Raw genomic sequence first — 25,736 nt, 5'->3', positions numbered from 1 at the left:
TAGGTGGAAAGGCAGAATTGAGCCTGTAGTCAAAGCATATGTTCTACTGTTGAGCTATGTATGGTTTCCCCCCAGAACCTGCCATATTCTTGTGACTAATTTGATTTAAACTGTTTTTAATATCGCATTTTAAAATGGCAAGAATTGGACCTTTTGGTGAAGGACAAGTAACAGTAGATGGATGTGGATTTATTCAAAGCTTGTTATGCACAAGATTTGAATCTGGCATTTATGGAAAAATGGGCAAGTGAAAGACGGTAACATAACATTAAGAAAATGGAGAATTTAGGAAAATAATGATATTTTATTGAATATGCTTTGACATTTTTACTGCTTCAATTTGCTATTCTATATAAGACATTGTTAAAAAAATAAAATTGTGAAATGGGCTTGGGCGGAGGGAGAATGTTTGCTGGATGCCATTTCTCGTCCTGTGGGAGTCATACAGCTAAGGCAGAGGCTTGTAAATACTGCAGGGGTCCCCTGACATTCCTCTGGGCAATGATTACCTTATACGGAGAGGGGAGTGTCAAGCCTTGACCGGATGAGGTAACAGGAGACTTTGAAAAAACGGCCATGCGGCTGGGAGAACAAAGGAGATAATAAAAAGTTGCCGGAGGAGAAAGGCTCGAAGGAGCAGCTCTCCAGCATTATGAAAATACACGCTGCCTCATTGTGTCTTTTTCCTATGCTATGCTAAGCACCACTGGACTGGCTGGCTCCAACAAGTGGTGCCATCTCTGAGGCTCAATTAAAAGAAGAGGAAAACTTAAAAGAAAGGAGGCTGACTGAAGAAAGCAGTTGAGACGGACTTCAAAGGCTAAAGAAAGGAAGCAGTGGGACGCTGACTTCAAACTTCAAAGGAAACCATAAGAGGCTTCTCGATCATCGACTCACCCCGCCCGGAAAGGGCTAATCAGCGCTGAATTCATCTACGGATCCCTGGTGAGTCGATCCCTATTATATTAATTTTAGAAATATGGGCAGTTCCCTGTCATTTCCGCAACAGAAATTTTTAAAGGACTTAAAATTTCTCCTCTCCTCCAACAAATTGGAAGTCCCTGATGGCGATTTGATACAGCTCATTCAAGCCATCGATGAGCATTGCCCCTGCTTTGCTGCAAATGGGACTTGGGAACTAAAGCAATGGGATAAGATTGGAACATATTTTCATGGACACCCCAATTTCAGTGTTCGAATTTTAAATGCTTGGTGTAAGATTCGTTATGCTATGGGCTCTCTATCACCAAAAAATATCTCCATGGCTACATTGCCAAAACAACCTTCAGCTTCATTAATTCAGCATGCTGCTATGCCATGTGTTCCAGCACTTGTTTTGCCAGCAGCCCCAGACCCCAAACCTCCAGATTACAGTGCCTCACCAGAGGACCCAATCCTGCAAAAATACAGTGGTCTGGCTGGAAATGACCCTGCTCTTTCAGCAGCAGAACAAGCTACCCCTTTTCAACGTGCAGTACTTGCCTGTTCCTTATCACAGGATACCATGGCATTCCCTGTTATTGTGCCCCCTACTGGTGCTCCAGCAGGAACTCAAGCCCAGCTGTTGGTTCCAGATGACATCAAGCTTTTGGCACGTACGGTTTTACCCCCATCAGCAGGTGTATTGTTTGCCCATGAATGGGAAATCGCCTGTCATGCTTATGCTCCTGCTTTACTGCAACAAGCAAGAGGGAATAATCCTAATCTTACCCTCGCAGATGTAATGGACGCTATGATGGGGCGTGGGCCCTTCGCTCAGGCCTCAGTACAAGCTACACTGCTGCAGATCTTATTAAGGGATACTGCTCTTGCTGCTCAACAAGCAATGAGAAAAATCCCGGAACCCACCAGTGTTCAGTCTAGGTGGGGTTCAATCAGACAAGAACCTAGAGAATCATATTCTTCCTTTATGGATAGGCTGATTACAGCAGTGAGTAGACAAATTGAAAATCCTGAAGCCAAGCAAATAATTATCAAACAATTGGCCTTTGAAAATGCAAATGAGGATTGTAAGGTTGCGTTGCGCCCGATAATACACAATCCTGCCACAGACACAGCAGCTATGCTTCGCATTTGTCAGTCTGTAGGTACAGCCACCCACAAGGCCCATCTGCTGGCGGCAGCGCAAAATAAAAACCAGCCTGTAGCCACCGATACAACGTTTCCAGCGTGGCAAACCAAGATCATTGATACCTCAGTGTGGGTAGAGTGGCCTCCACCAAAAGAAAAATCCGCAGCAATGGCACCATCTCGTTTCTGAACAGCTTATTTCTGAACAATTGACTTTTGGCCACATTGAACTGTCTTCATCCCACTGGCTCCAGCAGACAGGAACGGTTTGCTTTTACATTGCCAGTTTATAACAATTTGCAGCCCACCCAGCGATATCAGTGGGTTGTTCTGCCACAAGGCATGCGGAACTCCCCTACACTTTGTCAACATTTTGTGGATGAAGCATCGAAACCTTCCCGCATGCGCCACCTAAAGGTGCTACACACGAACTGCATCTGGCAGTGTTTGCCTTCCTCATCATTTGCCTTGCCATCCTTTCCTGCACCATTATACAAGGAAGAGAAGCAGACGACCCAGTCCAGTTGAAACCACCATATTTCACCTTATCAGCTGGCAAGCCGCAGTCGTCAGAATCCTACTCTGGCTGGCAGCATCCACGGCTCAGCCACTCTCGAACTATAAGAACAGCTTTGTTGAATAAGACTTTTAGGGGAGAAAATTATCATAAGATATGGAGGGATAATATTTTTGTACAATATATGATTAGGTTTACCAATTTATTGCATGCTTCTAAATGTTCTAAATGTTGGTTATGTATGCACATGCCCCCTTTTGCCCATCATTCAGGCTTAATGCTTCATGGTGGATCCTTTCGATTTACAAATATTATATCCCCTAAGCAAACTTTTTGGCCTCCAGTACAATTGACCCCCCATGAGCCTGCCTCCATTTGTTTTCAAATTAGAGAGGGGAAAGAATCATGGGGCATATATCCAAACTGTCAATATACATTGAAATTCATGTTTAATAGCTCTTGTTCTCTTACAGGAACATACAGTGACCAATCTCAGAGCTGTAGGAGTGACACGAGTGCATGGTTAAAAAACTAGAAAGGAAGCCTACCATGCAGCTTGGAATCAGAATTCTTATATTCTTGGCTTCCGGATGGAAGTTGGCTTCGACATTTATTAATTTTAGTGATCATTATAGTAGTTATTTGCATTATTTTGTGTTGATGTATTCAATGTATTCTTTCCTTAATTTCTATGTGTACTGCATTGTTGTCCGGTCCGCGGCCCGCTCCCGCCCTTACAAGAGTCGCTTATCGCACTCGATATAATAAAATAAAGAAAGAGGGCATGTGGGAGTCATACAGCTAAGGCAGAGGCTTGTAAATACTGCAGGGGTCCCCTGACATTCCTCTGGGCAATGATTACCTTATACGGAGAGGGGAGTGTCAAGCCTTGACCGGATGAGGTAACAGGAGACTTTGAAAAAACGGCCATGCGGCTGGGAGAACAAAGGAGATAATAAAAAGTTGCCGGAGGAGAAAGGCTGGAAGGAGCAGCTCTCCAGCATTATGAAAATACACGCTGCCTCATTGTGTCTTTTTCCTATGCTATGCTAAGCACCACTGGACTGGCTGGCTCCAACATCGTCCCCTCCTTTTCAATAATTAGTAAAATCAATTTTAAAAGTAGCAGTAGTAACAACAACAATACAAGGTGAAGAGACTTCAGCAACTTTTAACGAGAAAAAATACAGGGCCAAACGATTCAGACCAAGACTATGGGCATGAGAGCATAAGTGCTCAGAAAGCGTGCAATATCATCCTCCTGTTAATCTGTGATTAGCTGAGAGGGACGCGGGTGGCGCTGTGGGTTAAACCACAGAGCCTAGAACTTGCTCACATTGCTCGGTCCCTGCTCCTGCTAACCTAGCAGTGCAAAGTGCAAGTAGATAAATAGGTACCACTCCGCCGGGAAGGTAAACGGCGTTTCCGTGCGCTGCTCTGGTTAGTCATGCTGGCTACATGACCCGGAAGCTGTACGCCGGCTCCCTCGGCCAATAAAGCGAGATGAGCGCCGCAACCCCAGAGTCAGTCATGACTGGACCTAATGGGGGCCTAATGGTGAGGGGTCCCTTTACCTTTATGCCTTGGTTACTCGAGCTAATGAAGTGCTGAACATTCTCTGAGGATAAAATAAATAAATAATAAATAAAATAAAACAGCCATAATTAAGCAACGGGGGTGGGGAAGAGCCCTTCCTGATAACATAACTCCTCCAAAACTCCACTCAACTTATACCAGAGCAATAACGCTGATCTAAACCGACCATCGGATAACAACAACCAGCAGAATCGGATGCCTCATCCTGTGCTTTCCCCCACCCTTCCCATTGAAACACGACCGCCCCAACGCAGCAACCGCAGCCTTCCCGAATGCTGGAGAGGCAGCCAGCATGCAGCCTGATAAAAGTTCTGAAGCCCGGCGCTGGGGGATGACGTCACGGCATCATGGCCGCCCCCATGAGGCTCCCACGTGGTGGGATTTCCCGGAAGCGTCGCTGTGCAGTGTCTGGTGGGATCTTCGCAGGGACTTTTCTCGGCGGGTGCAAACGGCGCTCGCTGGGCCGTTAAACCCGGCAAGCGCGCTGAAGTAGCCTCGGAGGCGAGCGGAGGAAGGAAGGCAGGCAAGGATTACTTTTGTGCATCCGTAGAGATTTGTGTGGTGTAATATATTTATGCATATAGATATTTCAGTGTAAGTCTCTTGGAGACCTTGGGTGACAAGCGACTGATAAGTTCAGCTAATAAGAATAAATAATAAGAACTTGGAAGGAGATAACCACGTGGGGCGGGTAGCAGGAAAGGACGGAGGGCAGCTCCCAAAGAAGTAAAATCGAGGTTGCTATTTACTGTTCTTGTAGTTTCATTACCATTTATAAGGCTGCATCCTTAAAAATGTTTGTTATTGCCGGTTTAATGCCTCGCTGTTCCTCTCAGGAGCCTAGAGTGGCATATACCTTCTCTCTCTCTCTCTCTCTCTCTCTCTCTCTCTCTCTTTCTTTCTTTCTTTCTTTCTTTCTTTCCTTCCTCTCTCTCCCCTACCCTCCCCCCACTTTAATCTCGCGACAGTAACGGTAAGATTGGTTGAGAAAAGGCGGGGGAGGGCGATCAGCTGGGGGTTCACCCCACTGAGCTGCATGGCGCTGTGGTGGTTTGGAGATTGGTCTCCTCAGTACTTGGAAGTAAATCCCCGGTGAATCAGTTAAACTTCTGAATAAAACGTATTTAGGATGGCTTCCTGGTCAACTGTTAATTCGTGCAGTTGGCTGCGTGTTGGATGCAAGCTCGCAACTTAATGTTGTTGCGTACCACTTTTACTGGGTGGACTGGCCAATTGGGAGGTTGCTGATTAGCAGAGATCCAAAAGTCTCGCATTATCTGAAAACCGAACACTTACAGTTCATTTCTATTTTTGATTCTTCCTTGTATATTCACCTGCAAATTGGTTGGGGTAAATAACATTTTCTGTTGTTTATTTGTTTGCTTATTAAAATAAAAATATACCGCTGTATCATAAATATATATCACAGGGGTTTACAATAATATAAAAACATTTTAAAAATATATAGCATTACCTTAGCATAGGTGACAGCCAAATTTGATGTGAACAGCTCTTCTCCCCCCCCCCCCCGCCCCAAATAAATCATTGCATGTACAGTATAGGGTGGAGAAAGATGCAGCTATTTAATTTCCACCTATTGTACATCTTTTAATGTGGGTACTTCTGCCTTACTTTCCCAAAGTTGCAGCCCTGTTTTAACAACTGTTTGTTTAAACCTGGATACTGAATCCCACAAAAGCTGTAGTTTAGGAATAGGATCGATCTGTTGGACAATTAACCATGTTAAATACTCAGATATTTGAAGTAAGCCACTGAGCGATATCCAGCTGAGTCATACTCTGAGTAGACCCATTGAAACCAGTGGACGTCAGTTATTTAAGTCAGCTTATTTCAGTGGGGCTGTTCTGAGTATGACTAGCATTGAATAAAGGTGTAGAAGCTCACAGTTTTATTTCAGCTCCCTAGCCCTATTTGGGGGGGGGGGGGGGCTAGACCTAGGCGCATGGAAAAATGTACCCCCTTGGCTACCAGATGTAACTGCAGGCATTTCCAAACAGGCACACAAGGTTCTGTGAGTAAGCTGCCATCAATTACAGAAGCCACTGGGACTGGAAAGATCCAGGTTCAGTTCCCCATTCAATGATGAAGCTTATGGTGTGATGTTGGGTTAGTTGCACACAGTTTGCACGGTCGGCTTCACAGGGCTGTTCCAAGGAGAATAATGGGGAATGGGTAGTATGCATGATAATGTGGGTCCCGTGGAGGAGGGGCAGAATTAAAATAATATATCACATTTTTTAAAAGTTGATGTCATTGTTTCATAGTACAGTGGTACCTCTAGTTAAGAACTTAATTCATTCCGGAGGTCCGTTCTTAACCTGAAACTGTTGATGCTCCACTTTAGCTAATGGGGCCTGGCGCTGCTGTGGCGCGGTTTCTGTTCTCATCCTGAAGCAAAGTTCTTAACCTGAGGTACTATTTCTGGGTTAGCGGAGTCTGTAACCTGAAGCGTATGTAACCTGAAGCATCTGTAACCCAAGATACCACTGTAAGGGCCATCTAAGTGTCAGACTTGTTGATTAGCATTTGACCTCCTGCTGTAACTTTATTGTGACCATTATGGGACTGGTCAAATGCCTGAGATAGCTCAGTCAGTAGAGCATGAGACCCTTAATCTCAGGTTCATGGGTTCAAGCCCCACGTTGGGCAAAAAATCCCAGCATTGCAAATTTATTTTGGATAGTTAAGCTTTTACAACTATCTTCAGTACGTTTATTCTATGTTATTGCTATGGCTAGTGGCTGATGCAAATAAATATTATTCTGATTCTGATTCCCTGCACTGCAGGGGGTTGGACTAGATGATCCTCGGGATCCCTTCCAACTCTATGATTCTGTGAATGCCCAGCTGTATGTTTAGGATCCTTTATAAGGGAATATGCAGCTGACAGTACAAGGCATCATTTCATTTCATGTCTTCCCTTTGCAAATTTCAGAAGGAAAAATTGTATTCCTTTTGTACATGTAATCTTCTACCAGCTTTTGAGTCTAATGGTTCCAATGCCACAACTGCCAGTTATAGCTTGCTTTGTCCATGCTTGCTGCCTGAAAGTTTTTTTTTTAAAAAATACAGTCACTACCAAATCTGAGAGGATTGTTGTTCAGAACAAAATATGTAGAACCAAATGTTCAAAGAACCAGGAAGAGAACACAAGCCTATGAAGGGCATATTGAGACATGTTTCTGTAGGAGTTGCTCACATGAGTGATTATTCAACTCCCCCAGCCCCCAAGATAAATGTTAACAGTAAAAGTCCTAGTAGCTGTTGTCACTTTTCATATGAATGGACTTAGCAGGCTGGTAAGGACGACTGTAAGGAGAAGGTCTCTGCTAGTCAGCCAATGTAGTGCCCTCTAAATGCTGTTGGACTAGTGGTTAGGGTGTCAGGCTAGGGAGACCAGGGTTCAAATCCCCCCTCACCCATGGTCTGGAATGATTGGAGTTGTAGTCCAAAACATCTGGAATGCATTAGGTTGGGAAACTCTGGTCTAGGGAAAGACAGGGTCTTGGGAGAAGGTAGCATGGCGTGGGAAGCAGGGAAGGACTAGGAAAGGAGGGTGGGAATGGTCTGAATAAACTTAGGGAGGACCCAAGAGGGGAAGAGAAACTAGACTGCTGATTGCATGAAGGAGAGATGCTCATAGCTGGGAGCTGTAGTATCCTTTTTTTCTTTCATCTCTTCCTTTTGTGCAATTTCATGTTATGTACTTTATATAATGGGACGCAGGTGGTGCTGTGGGTTAAACCACAGAGCCTAGGACTTGCCAATCAGAAGGTCAGCGGTTCGAAGCCCTGCGACGGGGTGAGCTCCCATTGCTCGGTCCCAGCTCCTGCCAACCTAGCAGTTCGAAAGCACCTCAAAGTGCAAGTAGATAAATAGGTACCGCTCCGGCAGGAAGGTAAACGGTGTTTCTGTGTTCTGCTCTGGTTCGCCAAAAGCAGCTTAGTCATTCTGGCTACATGACCCGGAAGCTGTACACCGGCTCCCTCAGCCAATAAAGCGAGATGAGCGCTGCTACCCCAGAGTCGGTCACGACTGGACCTAATGGTCAGGGGTCCCTTTACCTTTACTTTATATAATGAATTTAACTGATAGCCATTTTTGAAATATTTTCCTTTGTTCTTCTTTGAAGGTCAGTCATGAAGCTCAAGCGAGGTTCAAGTAAGTTTAAGACTCCATCCAAGCTTAAGCGAAGAGGCATCAAAGTGACAGGGGCATGGAAGCCCATTGAGATTGACCCAAATCTCTTTGCCGACGAGCAACTTGGAGGTTTAGTATGCTTTGAGGAGCTTACAGATTATAAACTGGTGTCTTCCTCAAAAGCGGGAGAAGAAAATGCCAAGGGGAGAAAATCTACTAGGAGGCCTGGAGAAGAGGAAGAACATAGCACAATTCCCAAAAAGAAGAGGAAGAAGGAGAAAAATCTGGAACAGGAGGTGAGGAGTGGTGATGAACCCAAAGTGAAGGAACTAGTAACAACTGAGCAGGAAGCTGAATGTAAAGAGGCCATCCCTAGCTTTGAGCAAGATGAGAGAGTGGAAGGAGACACCACAATCCTGAAAAGGAAAGCGAAGAAAAAGAGGAAGAGAGAGTTGAAGAAGAAAACATGTCCTCCCCAAGATGTTGCTGAACCAGCTAAAGCTTCTAAAAAGCCTAAAAACTGGACGGCAGAAGTCCTGTCTTTATCTTCAGGTCAGGAAGTGGACATGTCTGCATGGAAAGGCCTCTTCGTTCCTAAGCCTGTTCTTCAGGCACTGAGTGAATTAGGGTTCAGTGCGCCAACTCCGATTCAGGCCCTGGCTCTGCCTTCTGCAATTCGAGATGGCATGGATGTCCTTGGAGCTGCAGAGACAGGTATAACTCATTGCTACAGTGGTTGTTTTGCTTCCACTGTCCCAGATGTGTTGATTCTGTACCTCCATAAGCACATGATGGAAGCATGGATTTTGGTAATTGAGCACAAAGTACAGTGTGCTGAGAATTTCAGCTTTTTCTTTTGTGGGTGAAAAATATTTGGGTGCAGGGGCTGGTGAAATTGAAGAGGGCCAACAGGACAGGGCCGGCCCAATACATTTTACTGCTGTAGGCAAGACCAGCAATGCCCTCTTCCCCACAACAATTAATTTATTATTTTTATTTATTAAATTTATATAACACTCCATCGTAAGATCTCAAGGCGGTTCACAGAATAAAATACAAGTTAAAAGCAAGAGTGCAAATTTTCAACTTTGAAGCGTGCTTTTTGATTGTAAAATTTTATATGGCAATTTCAGTGTATTAGATTTGTTGGCATCTCTCAGCTAAATTTGGCAGGCATCAAATATGGATTCTTATAACCTGCCAATTGTCAATAACAAATCACAGACAGCTGCACAGGCACTAAGATTCAACTCGTATCTGTGAGTTTGTGTGTTTTTAAATATTCCAATCTGTTCCAAGTTGCTTTGTACTCTCTTTTTCGATCTGTGCTCTGGCTTCTAAGCCACTACGTCTAAAACAAAGCTCTGTGTTTTCCTTATTCACTGTAATGGGGAACCTGCAGTGACTATAACATTTCCCCCTTTTTGGCCAAAGTGGATAATATTTTGAGAGACAAATACTTTTCCGGAATGCAGTGAGCCTGCCAAGTTGTAGACCGATAGAGAAATTTTCATGAAGGGCGCCTTTAAAATTTGATGAATCTTAACTAAAGGAAAAGTCTATTACTTTTTTGATGTTGTGGCCGAATTGGATGCAGTTTGCAGGCATCACCACCCCTTCTGAGGGGATGAAGACTTCGGAATTTCAGAATGAATCATAAGGTGGTGGTAGAAGGTTTATTGGTGGAGTGTGTGAGCTCCCCATGCCCCCTGAGACTTAGAGATTGCAACTTTTCTTCTTTAAGAGAGTGAGAGACCTCTACATTGTGATTGGAGTGCCCTGAGAAAATGATTATCTGTGATTCAAGCCAAGACCTGTCTGTCAACATGACAGATTGCACCCCTTCCCCTTTTGAGCTCTGGGCAACTCCCCTCTCAGTTTTGTTTCATTTTGGTGGGGAGAGATTCGTTCATTTTTTTGGAGAGCTAAAGCTACAGAGCCATTCTGCTGACGTTGCTGAACTACAAGTCCCATAATCCTCCACCATTGGCCATGCTGTCTGGGACTTACGAGATTCGTAGTTCAGCAACATCTGGAGGGCTGCAGGTTAACCACCCCTGGCTTATTGAATTGAGAAGGTCCCAACTTCGTTTCCCTTGAATTCACATTATCTCAACACTTACTGAGGGGGAGCATTGGTGTGATAGCAGACATGTCTGCCAGTTCCCTCTTCCCTAGGTGGACTGTCTTCCAGATTCAGAGGCCAGCCTGGGTGAACAACCTTTACCACAAGACCTGGGGGCAGGAGCATATGCACAGGGAGACTTGGTGTGGGGGGCAGGGATTAAGAGAGGCCCTCCTGTTTGCCAGTTTTCACTTGGGAAAAGTCCCTCCACTCCTTATGAGGGAAACCACTGGGTTAGTGACTCCATATTTCCTACAGAAGGAGTAAAAATGTCAATGGCAGCAACAGAAAATTGCATCACGAGAGATGAGTTGAGTAGAATGCAGTTTGTCCTTGGCCTAGTTTTCATTTCTGTCTGTGGAGAGCGCTGATCAGAGCTGTCAATTAAGACAATTCCTTTTATAGAGCTTTTTCAAAAAGACAGAGAGTAGATTGAAAAATCCAACCAAGTACACATGTTGCACGTCAGTAGCATTACACTACTTTGTATGTTACCTTAGGATAGTGGAAGCCGCAGAGCAGCCTTTGCACACCCAACAACAAGAAGGCCAGAAACCACTGCAATTTTTAATTATTTTTTAAGCACAGCAGCCATTTGCTTTGCGATGAGTCTTATTACAGACTAGCAGCCTACAAAGGAGCCAGTACTTTTTAGGAGTCCAGGCACTTATTTGTTGATTTTAAAAAATATGTATATATTCAAAAGATTTCACAATGATTTATATTTATTAATTACTACTCTTGAAAAGCAACCCACAGTGAAGTGTCTTGGTGAGATAAGCAACGACAGGTGCCTGCTTTAAGAACCGCCAATTTGACTCATTGTAACTACATATATTTATATGGCTTTAATTAAGAGAGGGAGCCCTGGCTGAGGGATATTGCATATCCTTTGTATCCAGAATTTCTGAGGTTCAATCCTCATCAACTTCAAGGAGCAGGAAGCTGCTGAAGTAAAAGAATTCCTTGCCTGAGATCCTGGAAAAGAGCTGGCAGTCAAAGAAGAATAGACAATACCAGACTAATGGGGGAAATCAGCTGGTTTGGTTTCTTAATTTTAGATTTAAGCTTAGTTTTGATCATTCAACAAGTGTACAAAATATTAAGAAAATTGGATGACACGAGGTAAAAAAGTTGGATCACTTGATATGGAATTACCTGGCTACACTAGCGTAAGGCAGTTTAGAAAACATTTGGAAAAGAGCAACCTGTTGAATGTTTGACTCTCATTTACACTGTATAGGGATGGAGTGTTTCTTGGGGTGTGGGGATGTATGGGGATGGTTTGTTAAATGAGTTTTTTTAAAACAAAAATAAAGATGTGTTGAAATGGGATGTAGCAAGTTCCCTATAAAAAAAGGTGCAGAACTTGGGGCTTTTTAGTTTAGGGAAAAGGCAAAGAGAGGCAACATGGTAGAAGTTTATAAAATTATGCATGGAGATAGTGGATAGAGAAATGTCCCCCCCCCTTTCTCCTCACGCTAGAACTCATCCAATGAAGCTGAATGTTGGAAGATTCAGGACGGGTAAAAGAAAGTGCCTAGTTAAACTCTGGAGCTTAGTTCTGTGGGAGGCAATGCTGGTCACCAGCTTGGACGGCTTTCAAAGAGGGTTAGGCAATGTCATGGAGGGCATGTCTACCAAGGACTGCCAGCCGTGTTGTCTAGACTCTGCTTCCATAGTTGGAGGCAGCAATGCTGGAAACCACATTGCGGGAGCGGGGGGGACGTCTCCTGGGTTTGCCAGTTTCCCCCAGGCATCTGGGTGGCTGCTGTGACAAGATGCTGGACTAGTGTGATGGCTTGTGTATGCTCTTCACAATAAGCCCCCTCTGCTCACTCAGAGAGGTATTTACAGTTCTTTATTTTACACGTGTACAAGCAGCACATTACAATCATGCGTCCGAATCGTCCGGTTCAGATTCGGGGAGTGGTCTTCTCCAGCTTCTCCTCCAACAGAAAAGGCAGGGAAGTTTCATGGGACGTCTCTGATCCTTGTGTTTTAACCCTCTCCTTTCCTGTGTAGACTGCACAGGGACAGGCTCTCCATCTGTTCCTGAACTTCCTGTGCGGTTCTGGGGCTCTGCTTCAGCATCAGAGAGCCTTCCCGCCTCCTGGCTCTCTCCCTCTTCCCCATCCGTCACTTCCTCTCTATCTCCCTCTGACTGTTCCCACTTCCCAAAGGCGTTCCTAGGTTTCTAACCTGTGTTTCATTTGTCCATGTTTAGGAAGTGGTAAGACTCTTGCTTTCGCCATTCCAATGATCCATTCCATTCTGCAGTGGCGCAAGTCAACAGGACCGGCAAGTGGAAGGGACAGCCCGCTTGACGAAGGAGAGGACGGTGAGGATGAGGTACCCAAGCAGGAAGAGAGTGTGGATATAGGAGGCTTGAGCCCTGATGGGGGTGAAGCTAGTGGCGATGACGATGGCGACGGTGAGAAGTCTTTGGCAGCAGGAAACCTGAAGGTGTTGGAGGGTGCAGGACGTGATCTGGGTTCCCCAAAACCTAATACTGCTGCACATAAAAACAATCCTCTTCTGGGATTGGTCTTGACTCCTACAAGAGAACTTGCTGTCCAAGCGAAGCATCACATTGATGCAGTGAACAGATTCACAGGTAATGTCAATTCCTGGTAATCATAGAATTGGAAGGGATTCCAAGGGTCCAACGTTCTGCAATGCAGCAATCTCAACCAAAGCCCCCATGAGAGACGGCCATCCATCAATGCTATTGTTGTGGTTATTATTTCATTTGTGAATCACTTCCTATAACGCATCTAGAAGTGATTCTACAATACAGGGAAGAGAGATGAGACAATAGCATATATAAAATCAGTTTTTATTTTCATCTAACATACATATAAACGTCTGTCTTCCATTACTTACTTTGCTGTTGAAGTACATTGCTTCAGTTTCCCTTTCCTAAAATGGAAACATGCTCTGCAGAGAAAGTTTCCTACAGTTTTCTGTCTTCTCTGTAGGGAAAGCACAAACTATGGTACTGGTATGCATAATCAGTTTCCTGAGAAAATCCTTGGTTTTTTCCCCCCTTTTCTTTTTTGAAATGCAGCTTTCTAGCCTTCCTTGCTGTGTTCTAGCCTTCCTTGCTGTGTTTGAAGGTGTCTGGGCATGGCCTGTGGACATCTGAGAACCCAGAGAGGTGGTTGAGTAAGAAGTCCAGTGATTGCTGGTGGCGCTTCAATGACCTGCCCGGTTCATTTTCTCACACAACTAGAAAGCCAAGATAAATTATTCAAAATAAGAGTGGTTGTTATTTGCATAATTTATACAGGTTGAGAATTCCACTTTTTTGGGGGGGGGGGGCTCAGCATCGCATCAGTAAGGATTTTTAAAATTATACACTACTAGGAGGAGCGCACACCATCTTGAATACGGGATAAATGCTGTTTTGGAGACGCAGGTCATCTTTGTAGTTTGTTGGTTTTTTTAAAAAAAAACATTGGGAAATACTTTTGTGGAGGTTTGTTGCGCCTAAAAAGAGGGGAGGTAAATCCAGTGATTTCTTACAAATATGGTACAACATCTCATCCTAGAAAATTTTATGAAATATAGCTACAACAGTGCTGCAGGGACCTTAATGTCCTATTGGTCTTCTGTCTTTTAGGCATTAAGGCAACCATTCTTGTTGGAGGAATGGCACCTCAGAAGCAGCAGCGAGTTCTGAAAAGGAAGCCCGAGATTGTAATCGCGACCCCGGGGCGCCTGTGGGAGCTAATACAGGAGAAGCAGCCACACCTCTCAAACCTGCGGCAACTAAGGTACTCAAGATCCCTTTTCTAATATGTCTTCCTTCTCCAAAGGAGCAAATACTATCTGGGCATTTTTAAGATCATCAATGCTAAAGAACTTCCTGCTTAAGCAATAGTACAGAGGTAGTCAATGTATCACCCTCCAGATGTTGTTGGACTACAGCTCCCATCAGCCCTGACTGTTGGTGGTTCTCACTGGGGCTGATGGGATTTGGAGTTCAGCAACACCAAGGGCACCATGGTTAGCCACCTCTGCAGTAAACACTTTGCAGGATCTTTCAGGGTTTTCCCTTGAAGTTCACAGTTGCTGCTTTAAGAATCGGGGGACACTTACGCATGCTTGATGTTGCACCTGGACTGCTTAGCTCTGTTGCACCTGCCTGAACATACTGTGGCTCATTCAGATGAACAGCAGAGACCATGAAGCTACTATAGAACAATTGAGGTGGGTGGAGGATGGAAACGGTTTCCATAATTGGCCTGACTTACCAGATTTTCTCCTCCACCCACCTCATGCCACGTTTCAAAGCAAATTTCCAGGCACTGGTAAGTGGTGACCAGTATTAGAAATCAGCCAGGCGCCAGGTGCAATTTGCGACTGCTGTGGGTCCAGCTGTGGTCACCTGGAGATCTCTGGGGAAAGCAAAATGTCACTTAGGGAAGGATCTGAAATATTTTCCTTGAAGCCTGAATTTGTTGTATTCCTGATTGCTTTATTTGATGTTTCAATATGCTGTATACCGTTTTGAGACTTGTTCTTTAAAATATAAAGTGGTATAGAAATGAACAAGATGATGATGATGATGATAACAAATGCCATTGAAAAGAAATGGCGCCTAGACATTCCATGGTGGCAACCACAACCTACATTTAAGGTTTCATTTGTGGGTTAGCAGAAGTGGCAGCAGTTTCACCCAGGTTCCTCCTGGGCCCAGACTACAGCTCATTCCCAGTGGCGGAGTTTCACGCTCCGGCACCGGGGGGACGGGGCTGGCGTGCATCCTGGGGTGGGGCACGCCGCCCTTAGGTGCGTGGTGTGCATCCTGGGGGTGGGGGCACACCGCCCGCTGGGGCATGGCGCACGTCCTGGGGGTGGGGGGCACCGCCTGCGGGGGCAGGGCGCCCAGCACAGGCAGGGGGGCAGCCACAATGGCACCCTGCCGGGATTGCACTGCTGGGGGCGGTGCGCTCCCCCTGCACTCCTCTTCCTCCACCAGTGCTCATTCCTCCCTTGGTGCGCCAAGCAGTGGCGGCAGAAGGAATCCCTCCATTGTCAGTGCCCGGCACGCCAAGGGAATAATGACCTCCACTGGCCACAGTGCTGATGGAACCTGTTCTACCAAATGCTGGCGACAGAGAGTCCCTCTGCCACCAATGCGCTAAGGGAATAATGGTCTGCATCATCTCTGGCACGGTCAGGAGTGGTGGCGGCAGTTTCACCTACAGTCTACCGTCGGGTGAAGGTGCCTCATGCTCTGGCCCTCAAACCAGTCCTGGGAGATGCATTGATACACCAGGTCTAGCGGTCGTCACTTTGCGACAGCAAAGTCCTTGAATTTGCTCGTTCAAATTCCATCAGACTTTTGTTTCCTTGCACCTTGGTTTCCCATTTTGGTATCTATACAAGCCTACGGAATAAGAATCGGCTTGTGGTTCTGTTTACGCACTGCAGGCCATTGTTCTTTTCTGTGTGCGCCGTAGCAGGTAGGGCTCTTTTGAAGCGTGTCGGATCTCCTCTTATCTCAAAACGAAAAACTCTTAAAACTGTCTCTCGTGTCCGTCTGACAGGTGCCTGGTGATCGACGAAGCGGACCGGATGGTGGAGAGGGGGCATTTCGAGGAACTCTCTCAGTTGCTGGAAATGCTGAGCGACTCGCAATATAACCCAAAACACCAGACGTTTGTCTTTTCTGCCACCCTGACTTTGATCCACCAGGCTCCGACTAGGGTTCTCCACAAGAAGAGAGCTGTCAAAATAGACAAGAAGACCAAGCTGGAAATGCTGATGGAAAAAGTTGGCATCAAGGGCAAGCCCAAAGTGATAGACTTGACCAGGAAAGAGGCCACCGTGGAGACTCTCACCGAGACCAGGATCCACTGCGATACAGAGGAGAAAGACTACTACCTGTATTATTTTCTCCTTCAGTACCCAGGCAGAACCATGGTTTTTGCAAATAGTATAGATTGCATCAAGCGGCTCACTGCCCTCCTGACGATATTGGACTGCGACCTCCTGCCTCTTCATGCAAACATGCACCAAAAGCAAAGGTTGAAAAACCTGGAGAGGTTTGCTGAACGCCCCAGGTCGGTTTCTCTCTCTCTTTCTCTTTCTCTCTCTCCCTACCCCCCCCCCCTGGTTTATTTTATCTATTAAGATCATGCCGCTTTTCAAAAGTGGATTGCTTGAATTGACAAAAACACAATGAGAACAAGAACGGAGTAATACGCCGCAGCACAATTAGCAAGTAAACGCTGAAAAACTTAGCAGAATTTAAAGCTGGGTGAAACTTTTAAGGGGAAAAGTAATAACGACTTGCCTAAAGCTTAAAACGGAGGGATTTAGTTTGGGAAGGAGTTCTTTGTGGGAAGCACGGGGGCCGCAGTAGAGAAGGCCCTTTTCTTAAGTGCCAACCAGCTACACCTGCAGCGGAGGTAGGACACAGAGCAAGGCCTTTGATATTGAACACAGTTGAGTGACAGGATCCAATAGCGTGGCCTCCGTTACCCATGCTCTGCTAACCTCCTGTGCAGATTGCTGCAGTGCATTCTACATGGGGCTTCCCTTGAAGATGGTCCAGAAGCTGCAGCAGTTTAATGCAACAGCTGTGGGCAGTGCAGAGCTGCCAGAGAAGGGCACATCGCTCCAATTTTGAGAGCACTACACTGGGTGCTGGGGAGCTACTGGGCCCAATTCTAGGTGTTGGAACTAGTGTGCAAGGCCTTAAATGGGTACTTGAAGAAGCCATATTCTCTATATGCCTCAACCCATAATTTGCAATGGAGGGTGGACACCCTGAAAGCAGTATGGCTGTTTGCAAGTGGCAAAGAAGATGAGAGTGCACAAGAGGGCTTTCTCTGTAGTGGCCCACCACGTTCAGAACCCCTCCTGGAGGTAATGGTGCAGTCCTCATCCCCTAACTGTACTTGGGAGGAATTCGAAGACAGTTCTATTTGTCCAGGCCTTTGGGAGGGGATTGGCATTTTTAGGCCGTGGGGTATCATAACTTTCATTTTAATTGTTGTGTCCTGGATACTTTGACTTGATGCTGTGAACTTCCTTGGGGACTCTTCAGGGAGGAATGTCGAGCTGTGAATTAAATAAAGAATAGGAGGTGGACCTTCAAAGACCTTTAGGGCTTTATCAGTAAGAATGGGAACATTTATTGATTGATTTGATCTCAGTGCGGTTCACAGAATAAAATACAGAATAATTAAAAACAAAACAGCGAAACAGTAACACACACACCCTTCCCACAGGCACATTTAAAAGGCTGTAGAATATTAATCAGCCCAAGGCCTGGTTGAACAGAAATGTTTTCTGTTGGTGCCTAAAATATTATAATAATAATAAATAAAAATAATAATAATTTTTTAAAAATTAAAAAAATATTTTATTTATATCCTGCCCTCCCCAGCCAAAGCTGGGCTCAGAGCGGCTAACCACAGTAAAAATAGCGCAATTTACATAAAATCACAATCAATTAATTGAAATACATTTTAAAATCAATTCAGAATCAAATTAATGGCAATCATTGGGCTAGAGTTCTATGGGGATTACAGAAGTGTGCTTTGGCCAAAGGCCTGGTAGAACAGCTCTGTCTTGAAGGCCCTGCGGAAAGATGTTAAGTCCCACAGGGCCCTAGTCTCTTGTGACAGAGCGTTTCACCAGATCGGGGCCATGGCCGAAAAAACCCTGGCTCTGGTTGAGGCCAGCCTAAGCTCCCTGTGGCCTGGGATCTCCAAGTTGTTGTTTTTTTAAGACCATAAGGTCCTCCATGGGACATACCAGGAGAGGCGGTCCCATAGGCTGTATGGGGCTTTAAAGGTTAAAACCAGCACTTTAAACCTGATCCTGTACTCCACCGAGAGCCAGTGCAGCTGGTATAGCACCGGGTGAAGGTGAAGGCAAACCTCCCTGGAAGAACATACCACAATTGGGGAGCCGCTACAGAGAAGGCCTGTTCTCGTGTTGCCGCCCACACGAAGAAGGGCCTCAGATGCTGAACACAGTCCGGGATGGTTTACAGGGGGAGAGGCAGCCCTTGAAGTATTGCAGTCCTGAGCATTTGAATCGCTCCCACAAACAAAACTACCAACCAGTGCAGACAAAGCGAGAATCTATGGTGTGTAGTCGTCACACACACTGTATAGCTTTGATTAACGGCTAGTTGTCCTGGAGGAGTGGCTAGAGAAGGGGTGAGAGCTAGCGGGCCTCAACTTCACACATGAAAGTCGGCATCACACAGTGTTTTGCGGCTTCACACGCAGGGTGTGTACTCCACCTTTCTTTTGCCTCTAGGGTGACAACTATAGAGCCAGGCGGCAGCAGCACCTCCCTCAGGGCCACTGGAATTGGATCAGGCATCTCCCCCCCCCCCCCAGACTCCTAATGCACAGGACAGCTATTCTGTGTAGGGGAATAAGCAAACTTAACGTGAGTTGGAGCGACTGACGTGGGTTGGATGTTTGGTTTCCTTAGCAAATGCTGCTCAAGGCAGCGAGCAGCAGTAACGTACTCCTGCAATCAAATGATAAATTGCAATGCAATGAAAAAGATACAAAGTAAAAAAAAAACCCAAGGCAGGTAAAACTTTATAAAAGACAAATTACACTTATTTACACAGTGTGGGTAGGAGAACTGAAAATAATGCCAATATATTTCACATCTGGTTTCAGATAGTACATGGGTAGACGAGTCTAAAAAGCCCAGAACTCTAGCTGCTATGGTGGCTCAGTTACCAGAAGTAGTTTATTTAGCATTAACTATGGAAGTTTATGGGATGCGGGTGGCGCTGTGGGTTAAACCACAGAGCCTAGGACTTGCCGATCAGAAGGTCGGCAGTTCGAATCCCCACAACGGGGTGAGCTGCTGTTGCTCGGTCCCAGCTCCTGCCAACCTAGCAGTTCGAAAGCAGGTACCACTCCGGCGGGAAGGTAAATGGTGTTTCCGTGCGCTGCTCTGGTTTGCCAGAAGCTCCTTTGTCATGCTGGCCACATGACCCGGAAGCTGTACACCGGCTCCCTCGGCCAGTAAAAAGGGAGATGAGCGCCACAACCCCAGAGTCGCTCACGACTGGACCCAGGGGTCCCTTTACCTTTACCTTATGGAACTTTATACTCGATTCTGACCAAACTAAGCCTCCTAGAGCATGATTTGCATCAGGAGGCTTAGTTTGGTCAGAATCAGGTATATGTGTCAAGAGCTATCGCTAAATATATCGCTTCTGGTAGATGAGTGCCCGTAGCATATCTGTCAACGTTTCCCTTTTTTAAAAGGGAAATTCCCTTACTCCGAATAGGATTCATCGCAAGAAAAGGGAAAAAATGACAGCTATGCACCGTAGCTGCTAGAGAGCCATGAAAATTTGTGTCCAGGGCTTTTTCAGAGCTTGGGAGCAGCCGTCAAGAAGGCTCTCTACTGAACATTTGCCCTGTGTGCTTCAGATGCCTCTCCCAAAAATCTTAAAACCTGTGCAGGCTGACATGAAAGATGCCTTTCAGATAACCTTGCTCCCAAGACTTGCAGGCGAAAACTAGCAGTCTGAATTGTAACCGGAAACAAACCAGTAGCCCCTGAAGGTTTCTCCACCCATCCTTCACAGGCTAAGTAAAGCAGTCTTAAATAGATCGGTTATCTTCTTTTTTGTCTTTCTTTTCATTCTGCAGTACTTATGACACAGCCCTATTTTGCTTATGTTACTGTATCTGGCCTTCTGGTAATACTGAATTCAGTGTTAATGCACTTTAGGGAGCTCTTCCCCCCTCCTCTTTCCTTAATAAAACAACCATTGTCTCCATTTCTGCAATTTCAGCTGTGCCCTCTTGACAACAGATGTTGCCGCTCGTGGTCTTGACATTCCTCACGTGCAGCATGTCATACATTACCAGGTACCAGAACAAAATGTACTTCTGTTCTCTGTTCATGAATTTGTAATACATTGATGGCTGGCGGTAAATGGAAGACCACAAGCAATCTTCGTGGCCTGTCTTTGGGTTGTAACACAGAAGAAGAACGAGAGGCATGGCGGATTGGTTTAAATCAAGATGATTTCAGTTACCAGGGAGGCAGCTGATTTAAATCATTGATTTTAGGGGGATTGAAAATCAAGTTTTCCATTTATACTCCATGGTGCAAATTTAGCTCTTAATTGCAACTGAATAGGTTATTATTTACACTGTTTTTTAATTCTTAAAGCCAAGGTGTTGTGTCTGTTTGTTGCACTGTATATAACAAAGGCGCACTCCTCCATTGCCTTCCAAGACAGATGTCAACAATATAATTTATATGTTTTCCATTCTTCTACCTATAGATGGACTGTCATTAAAATATTCCCATGTAGGTTCTCAAGACTAGTAGTCTGTTAGGTACACTTAAGAGAATGTAGGAAAAGACACACTTGGGCCTTCTGAGTGTTGCTCCTTTCTTCTTTCTTCTGCTGTTGCTCAGCCCTGCAGAAATGATTTTTTTTTATTATTATTTTTGGTTAGTAGCATTGTTTGTAACTGTGGCATGTGCCAACCAGCCTGTCGTTTCAGATATCTCTGACATTTCTGGGCTTGCACATAATTGTGGAATCCAATATCTCCCAAGAGTTAGCGCACATTGAGATAAACTGAAACAGTGCCATAGTAGGTGTGAAATTGCTTGCTGCTGGGGAACGTTATGCGTTGTTCTCTTTTTGTGTACTTCAGACCCGTTCCCACAGAAGTGCTTAATCTCTTTCGCTGTTGCAGGTTCCTCGCACCTCTGAGATTTACGTGCACAGAAGCGGCAGGACCGCCAGAGCTGCCAATGAGGGCCTGAGCTTGCTTCTGATTGGCCCAAGCGACATGATGAATTTCAAAAGGATTTACAAGACGCTGGAGAAGAACGAAGAGCTTCCTTTTTTCCCCGTCGAAACAAAATGCATGACGGCAATCAAGGTGAAATAGATATTTCCTTTGAAAGTAGTGTGTTCGTGGTTTTTATTTTATTTCTCAACCGCAGCGCTTTTCACAGTTGCTCAAGGCTTTGTAACAGATGTCTGTTCCTAACACCTGATTTTGGAACTTGGTTGGGAAGTGAGATCTGGAACAGTGGTTCTGACTGAGATGGCTGTTCATGAGCCAAGCTTGCTATAAATTTTTTGTTTTAAAAAATGCTTCTTGCAAGTGGGCTGGTGGAGGAGAGACAGAGTGATCCATCCCTTCTCTGCCACTCAACATATTAGCCCGCATTAATGTCCTGGTCACCTGTGACAAGTTGTTGAAAGCAGGGTGGCATAAAGTTGGGTATAGAATCATAGAATTGTAGAATTGGAAGGGATCCCACGAATCATCTAGTCCAAACCCCTGCAATGCAGGAATCTAAACCAAATCATCCGTGACAGATATGTGCTGCTCTACTCGAGTAGAGCCAGGGTTCAGCTTCTTCAGTGCTCATCTCTCCTTTAGATCTTGCCAGCCAGGGTTGGAAGACCAGAAAAGAAGACATTATGTTATCACAAGTAGAGGAAAGACAAGAGGAGAGCAGGAGTTATGTGGAGACATTAAAATCAAAGCTGCTTTTAATGAGCTTAGTTTTCAGTAGTTGATTGCAGGTAATGAATGTTTTTCAGGACTAATTTTTCCTTTATTTGGCTGCTTAAGAATTTCAAATTGCTCATCACCCTGCTGTCACTTCTGTGGCTTTAATAATTTAATCCCTTATTAAATATGGAATATAGGCATAGATAAATCACCATGTCCCATTTGCAGACTTGCGTGGGACTTTCTTTGGTGCCTACATTCTAAGCTCTTAATGTTGGCAGCGCCCTGCCAGATCTCATTTTTCATCTAGAACATTCATCTAGCAGAATGGTTGAATTAAAATGTGTTGAAAGCTAAGGGCAAAAGACTTTGTGAATTGCTCTGGTGGTTCTGATATAACTTAGTGGAGCATAATCGCTTCCATTGCTTTGCATTGTAGGAAAGGCTCCTTTAGGAGGATAAGCAGAATATAAATTCAATTAATAAAATAACAGTGAAAAATAAATATATTTCCCCTCCAGTTTCTTTGTCATTTTCCTTGTTTTGAATGCTATGTAATTTGAAGCTGGGTCTATATTATTTTTTTCTGTCTGTTTTGAGGTGGTAGCTTGCTCCATTCCAAATGTTTTGGGTAACAAAATAGAGGAAGCAGCAGTAGTCTTACAAATAATTTTCCAATCTGTTTATTAATAATTGCAGTTGAACAAAAGTCCAGTTAAACCACCGAAACATAGGATATGTTTATATGCACAGAGCTTGGTTGACTTAAGTTACACTGTACCCAAACTTCTTAAGGCGAGCTTGTACATCACCATGTTACAAGTGGAAGATAACTAATTGTTGTCATTGGGGAAAGCTTTTCTAATTCAGAATTGTTGGCTTCCTCCTTCCCCATTTGAGTCTGCTGATGTTCCATAAAAGACCAATGTAAGGCATGCTGGAGCTTACGTTCAGCGTACTTAGACCCCCTTTCCATTTTGGCCTAATGGCAGTCCTGCAAAACAAGGTAGCTGGACAAACTAGCCCATGATTTACCCAAGATCACCCAGTGAACTTTGCAACTGAGTGCCAGTTCCAACCCAGGTGGTCTCCTCATTCCAAGTCAGCTTGACCGCTTTGTAAGCCAGTAATGTTTGTAGACTGAGGTCCAAGGGTTACTTTACAAACCATCACCTTGAATTATATCCAGAAGATAACAGGGATGGCAAAATTTAGGGAGTAATGGTTAGCCTAGGGTCCCATGAGTTCATTAGAATTAGTGAATTCCTTACAAAGGCAAAGTGTGTGGAAGCTTTTTCATCTCCCCTGCTATTATGAGAGAAGCAATCTAACAAGGTGAAGGGCAGGTAATTAAAATATTAATAATGATAATAATAACAATGGCCAGAGACATCCACAGACCTGTACCATCTATTTGTTGAAGAAAAAGCAATTGTGAAAGACCCACCCAGTGAAAACAGTGCCATGTCTAACTTAGCCCTTGTATTGCCTTTGTCCATGTACTGCTTTGAGTGCCCACGTCCTGTCCCTGCATAACCTCACTGTGCTTCGTTGCAGGAGCGGGTGAACTTGGCAAGAAAGATTGAGAAGGTGGAATATTTCAACAGCCGAGCGAAGCAGCACAACTCATGGCTCCAGCAAGCTGCAGAAGCGCTGGAGCTTGATTTAGATGATGATGAACTAATAGGCAAGTAGCAGTTTGTGTGTGTGTGTGTGTGTGTTTGGGCTTGGGAGGGAGGAACCACCCCGAGAAAGGTGTAATAAGGGGCATATCTCCTGGATGCAGCAATGAAGGCAATAACCTGGGTACTCTCACACATCTAAAAAGCTCTATTTATGGACTCTTGTATTTATCTAAAATGCATTTGGAAAATGTTTGAGGTTGTATACAAGTTGGGCAGTGGGGGGAGAGCAGGTAAGGCATAAACTTCATTCAGACTCAGCAAGAGTGGGCACAGCTTAGTGTCAGTTCAGACATTCAGAAAAAGAAAAAGCTGCAAACCTCAGTAATGTCAGTTTCATATTTTACTGCTTCCTGAAGGATCAATGCACTTGGAGTCCAAGTGTAGCAGATGTTCATGTTTCATCTTGCCAAGGCAAGATGAAAGAGGAGTGGTTTTGCCTGGTGTCTAAAGGTGTACAATGAAGAAGAAGAGTTTGGATTTGATATCCCGCTTTATCACTACCCGAAGGAGTCTCAAAGCAGCTAACATTCTCCTTTCCCTTCCTCCCCCACAACAAACTCTGTGAGGTGAGTGGGGCTGAGAGACTTCAAAGAAGTATGACTGGCCCAAGGTCACCCAGCAGCTGCATGTGGAGGAGCGGAGACGCAAACCCGGTTCCCCAGATTACGAATCTACCGCTCTTAACCACTACACCACACTGCCTCACACTGAATCTTGTTTTACATGCCATCATTTAATTATTGGGAGTCAGAAACCCTTAACTATGTACTGTAAATTGTCCAGTGATCTTTCAGTAGATTTCCCTATGCTGTTCACCAGCCCCCAGCTTTAAGTAACAAAACTTCTAGAACCCCTCTTGATTATTTGTGCTGGGATTTATGTTTCACCCCTCCCTGTGTGTGTGTCTACAGGAGGCCGACCCGACGAGCAAAATGAGAGTGAAAAACAGAAGATGCTAAAGGGGATGAAGAAACATCTGAAACACTTGCTCTCTCAGTCCGTTTTTAAAAGCTTGATGAAGACCAAATACCCAACCCAGTCTGGGAAACTGCTCTTGTCCGATATTTCGGAAGAACGTTCTCAGTCTGCATTGGACACCATGTCAAAAGCAAAAGCGAAGAAGAAGATGAAGAAGAAACCACAGCAAAATGCAGAGAAGTTAAAGAAGTGATGGGACATTTCGGGGGTGCAAGATAAGGAACACTTAATTCTCCCCTTCTCAACCACTGGATGCTCAGACCCCTTTTAAGCACAGACCTGTTCTAGAATGATTGCTGCTTCCTCTCCTGTTGCTGCTCTCGAGTCAGTCAACGTGCATGTACAGACACCCACCCACATGGTCCTTCTTGGTGCTGAGTTTACCTGACATGCAGGTGATGTCCAGTGTCTTGAGTTTTGTGTAAAACATGCCACCTGAAAGAACCAGGTGAGTGGAAACCATTGCACGTGATTGGGGTTGTGTGGAAGCAACTGCAGAGGTAGTAGTGAGCCCAGAGGAGCAGGTAAGCATAAATGTGTGTATCAGTTCTGTATCCTTTTAATCAAGTTCATTTATTCATTTAAGTTGCAGGGTGTTGCAGGGCATTGCATATGCGTTTCTAAAGAAAATCCTATGTTTGTAATTCTTCAAATTTTGCATTAGCATTTGATGCTTTAAATTGTGGGGAATCTTCTGCGGAAAGAAGAAACTAAAACATGTCGGGCGGGTAATAGACTGAAAGGTAAAGGTACCCCTGCCCGTACGGGCCAGTCGTGACCGACTCTGGGGTTGCGCGCCCATCTCGCTTAAGAGGCCGGGGGCCAGCGCTGTCCGAAGACACGTCCGGGTCACGTGGCCATTGTGACCCTAAAGCGTGACCCTAAATAGACTGTACCCTAAAGTAAATTAGAGAGTGAATTCCTTCCTGTTCTTAACTTGCCCAGCTGAAGTCTATATTAAAATATTTGTAAAACTTTTTCTTGGCATTTTTATTACACACAAAGCACATAAAACAGAGGCAATGAGACAATAGGGGTCCTTCAATGTATCCAGTGGTTGTGGGAGAAGAAGGTACAGCCCATCTTTCTCTTTTTGCTGTTCAGGA

General features: G+C 44.9%; 1 protein-coding gene and 1 long non-coding RNA gene across 6 annotated transcripts; one reads left to right on the top strand and one right to left on the bottom strand.

Moving 5' to 3' along the window:
• The first annotated feature begins 4,351 nt into the window (after positions 1–4,351).
• LOC310837162 (ATP-dependent RNA helicase DDX24-like) lies at positions 4,352–25,607 on the top strand. 5 transcript variants are annotated; one of them, XM_083757313.1, is made up of 10 exons: positions 4,352–4,594; positions 8,337–9,058; positions 12,697–13,086; positions 14,095–14,248; positions 16,028–16,543; positions 20,272–20,347; positions 21,194–21,382; positions 23,525–23,654; positions 24,564–25,373; positions 25,520–25,607. In XM_083757313.1, the coding sequence occupies exons 1-9, from the start codon at positions 4,476–4,478 to the stop codon at positions 24,821–24,823; spliced, it is 2,556 nt and encodes an 851-aa protein (XP_083613439.1). In that variant the 5' UTR covers positions 4,352–4,475; the 3' UTR covers positions 24,824–25,373; positions 25,520–25,607. The 5 variants fall into 5 exon arrangements, with proteins under 5 accessions (XP_083613439.1, XP_083613437.1, XP_083613435.1 ...); XM_083757311.1 differs by lacking the exons at positions 24,564–25,373; positions 25,520–25,607 and having other exon boundaries at positions 4,537–4,702; positions 23,525–23,686; XM_083757309.1 differs by lacking the exons at positions 4,352–4,594; positions 24,564–25,373; positions 25,520–25,607 and adding an exon at positions 4,743–4,777 and having other exon boundaries at positions 23,525–23,686.
• Positions 13,519–16,035, bottom strand: LOC310837163. Its single transcript, XR_014560446.1, has 2 exons — positions 15,907–16,035; positions 13,519–13,700 (listed from the first exon to the last, which is right to left on the bottom strand). It is a non-coding gene; the product is annotated as an uncharacterized lncRNA (long non-coding RNA).
• Positions 25,608–25,736: the final 129 nt, after the last annotated feature.

Source organism: Podarcis gaigeae, assembly GCF_964106915.1.
Source record: "Podarcis gaigeae genome assembly, contig: HAP1_SCAFFOLD_156, whole genome shotgun sequence".
In the NCBI taxonomy this organism is placed as follows: Eukaryota; Metazoa; Chordata; class Lepidosauria; order Squamata; family Lacertidae; genus Podarcis; species Podarcis gaigeae.
This window is presented reverse-complemented; position numbering and strand designations above follow the sequence as displayed.

Bases quoted from the DNA above. Each gene is read 5' to 3' on its own strand.
- LOC310837162 (XM_083757313.1), top strand. From the start codon at position 4,476: ATGCAGCCTGATAAAAGTTCTGAAGCCCGGCGCTGGGGGATGACGTCA. The intron at 16,544-20,271 runs GTCGGTTTCTCT...CTGCAATTTCAG, and splicing joins AGGTTTGCTGAACGCCCCAG to CTGTGCCCTCTTGACAACAG. The intron at 21,383-23,524 runs GTGAAATAGATA...GCTTCGTTGCAG, and splicing joins AATGCATGACGGCAATCAAG to GAGCGGGTGAACTTGGCAAG.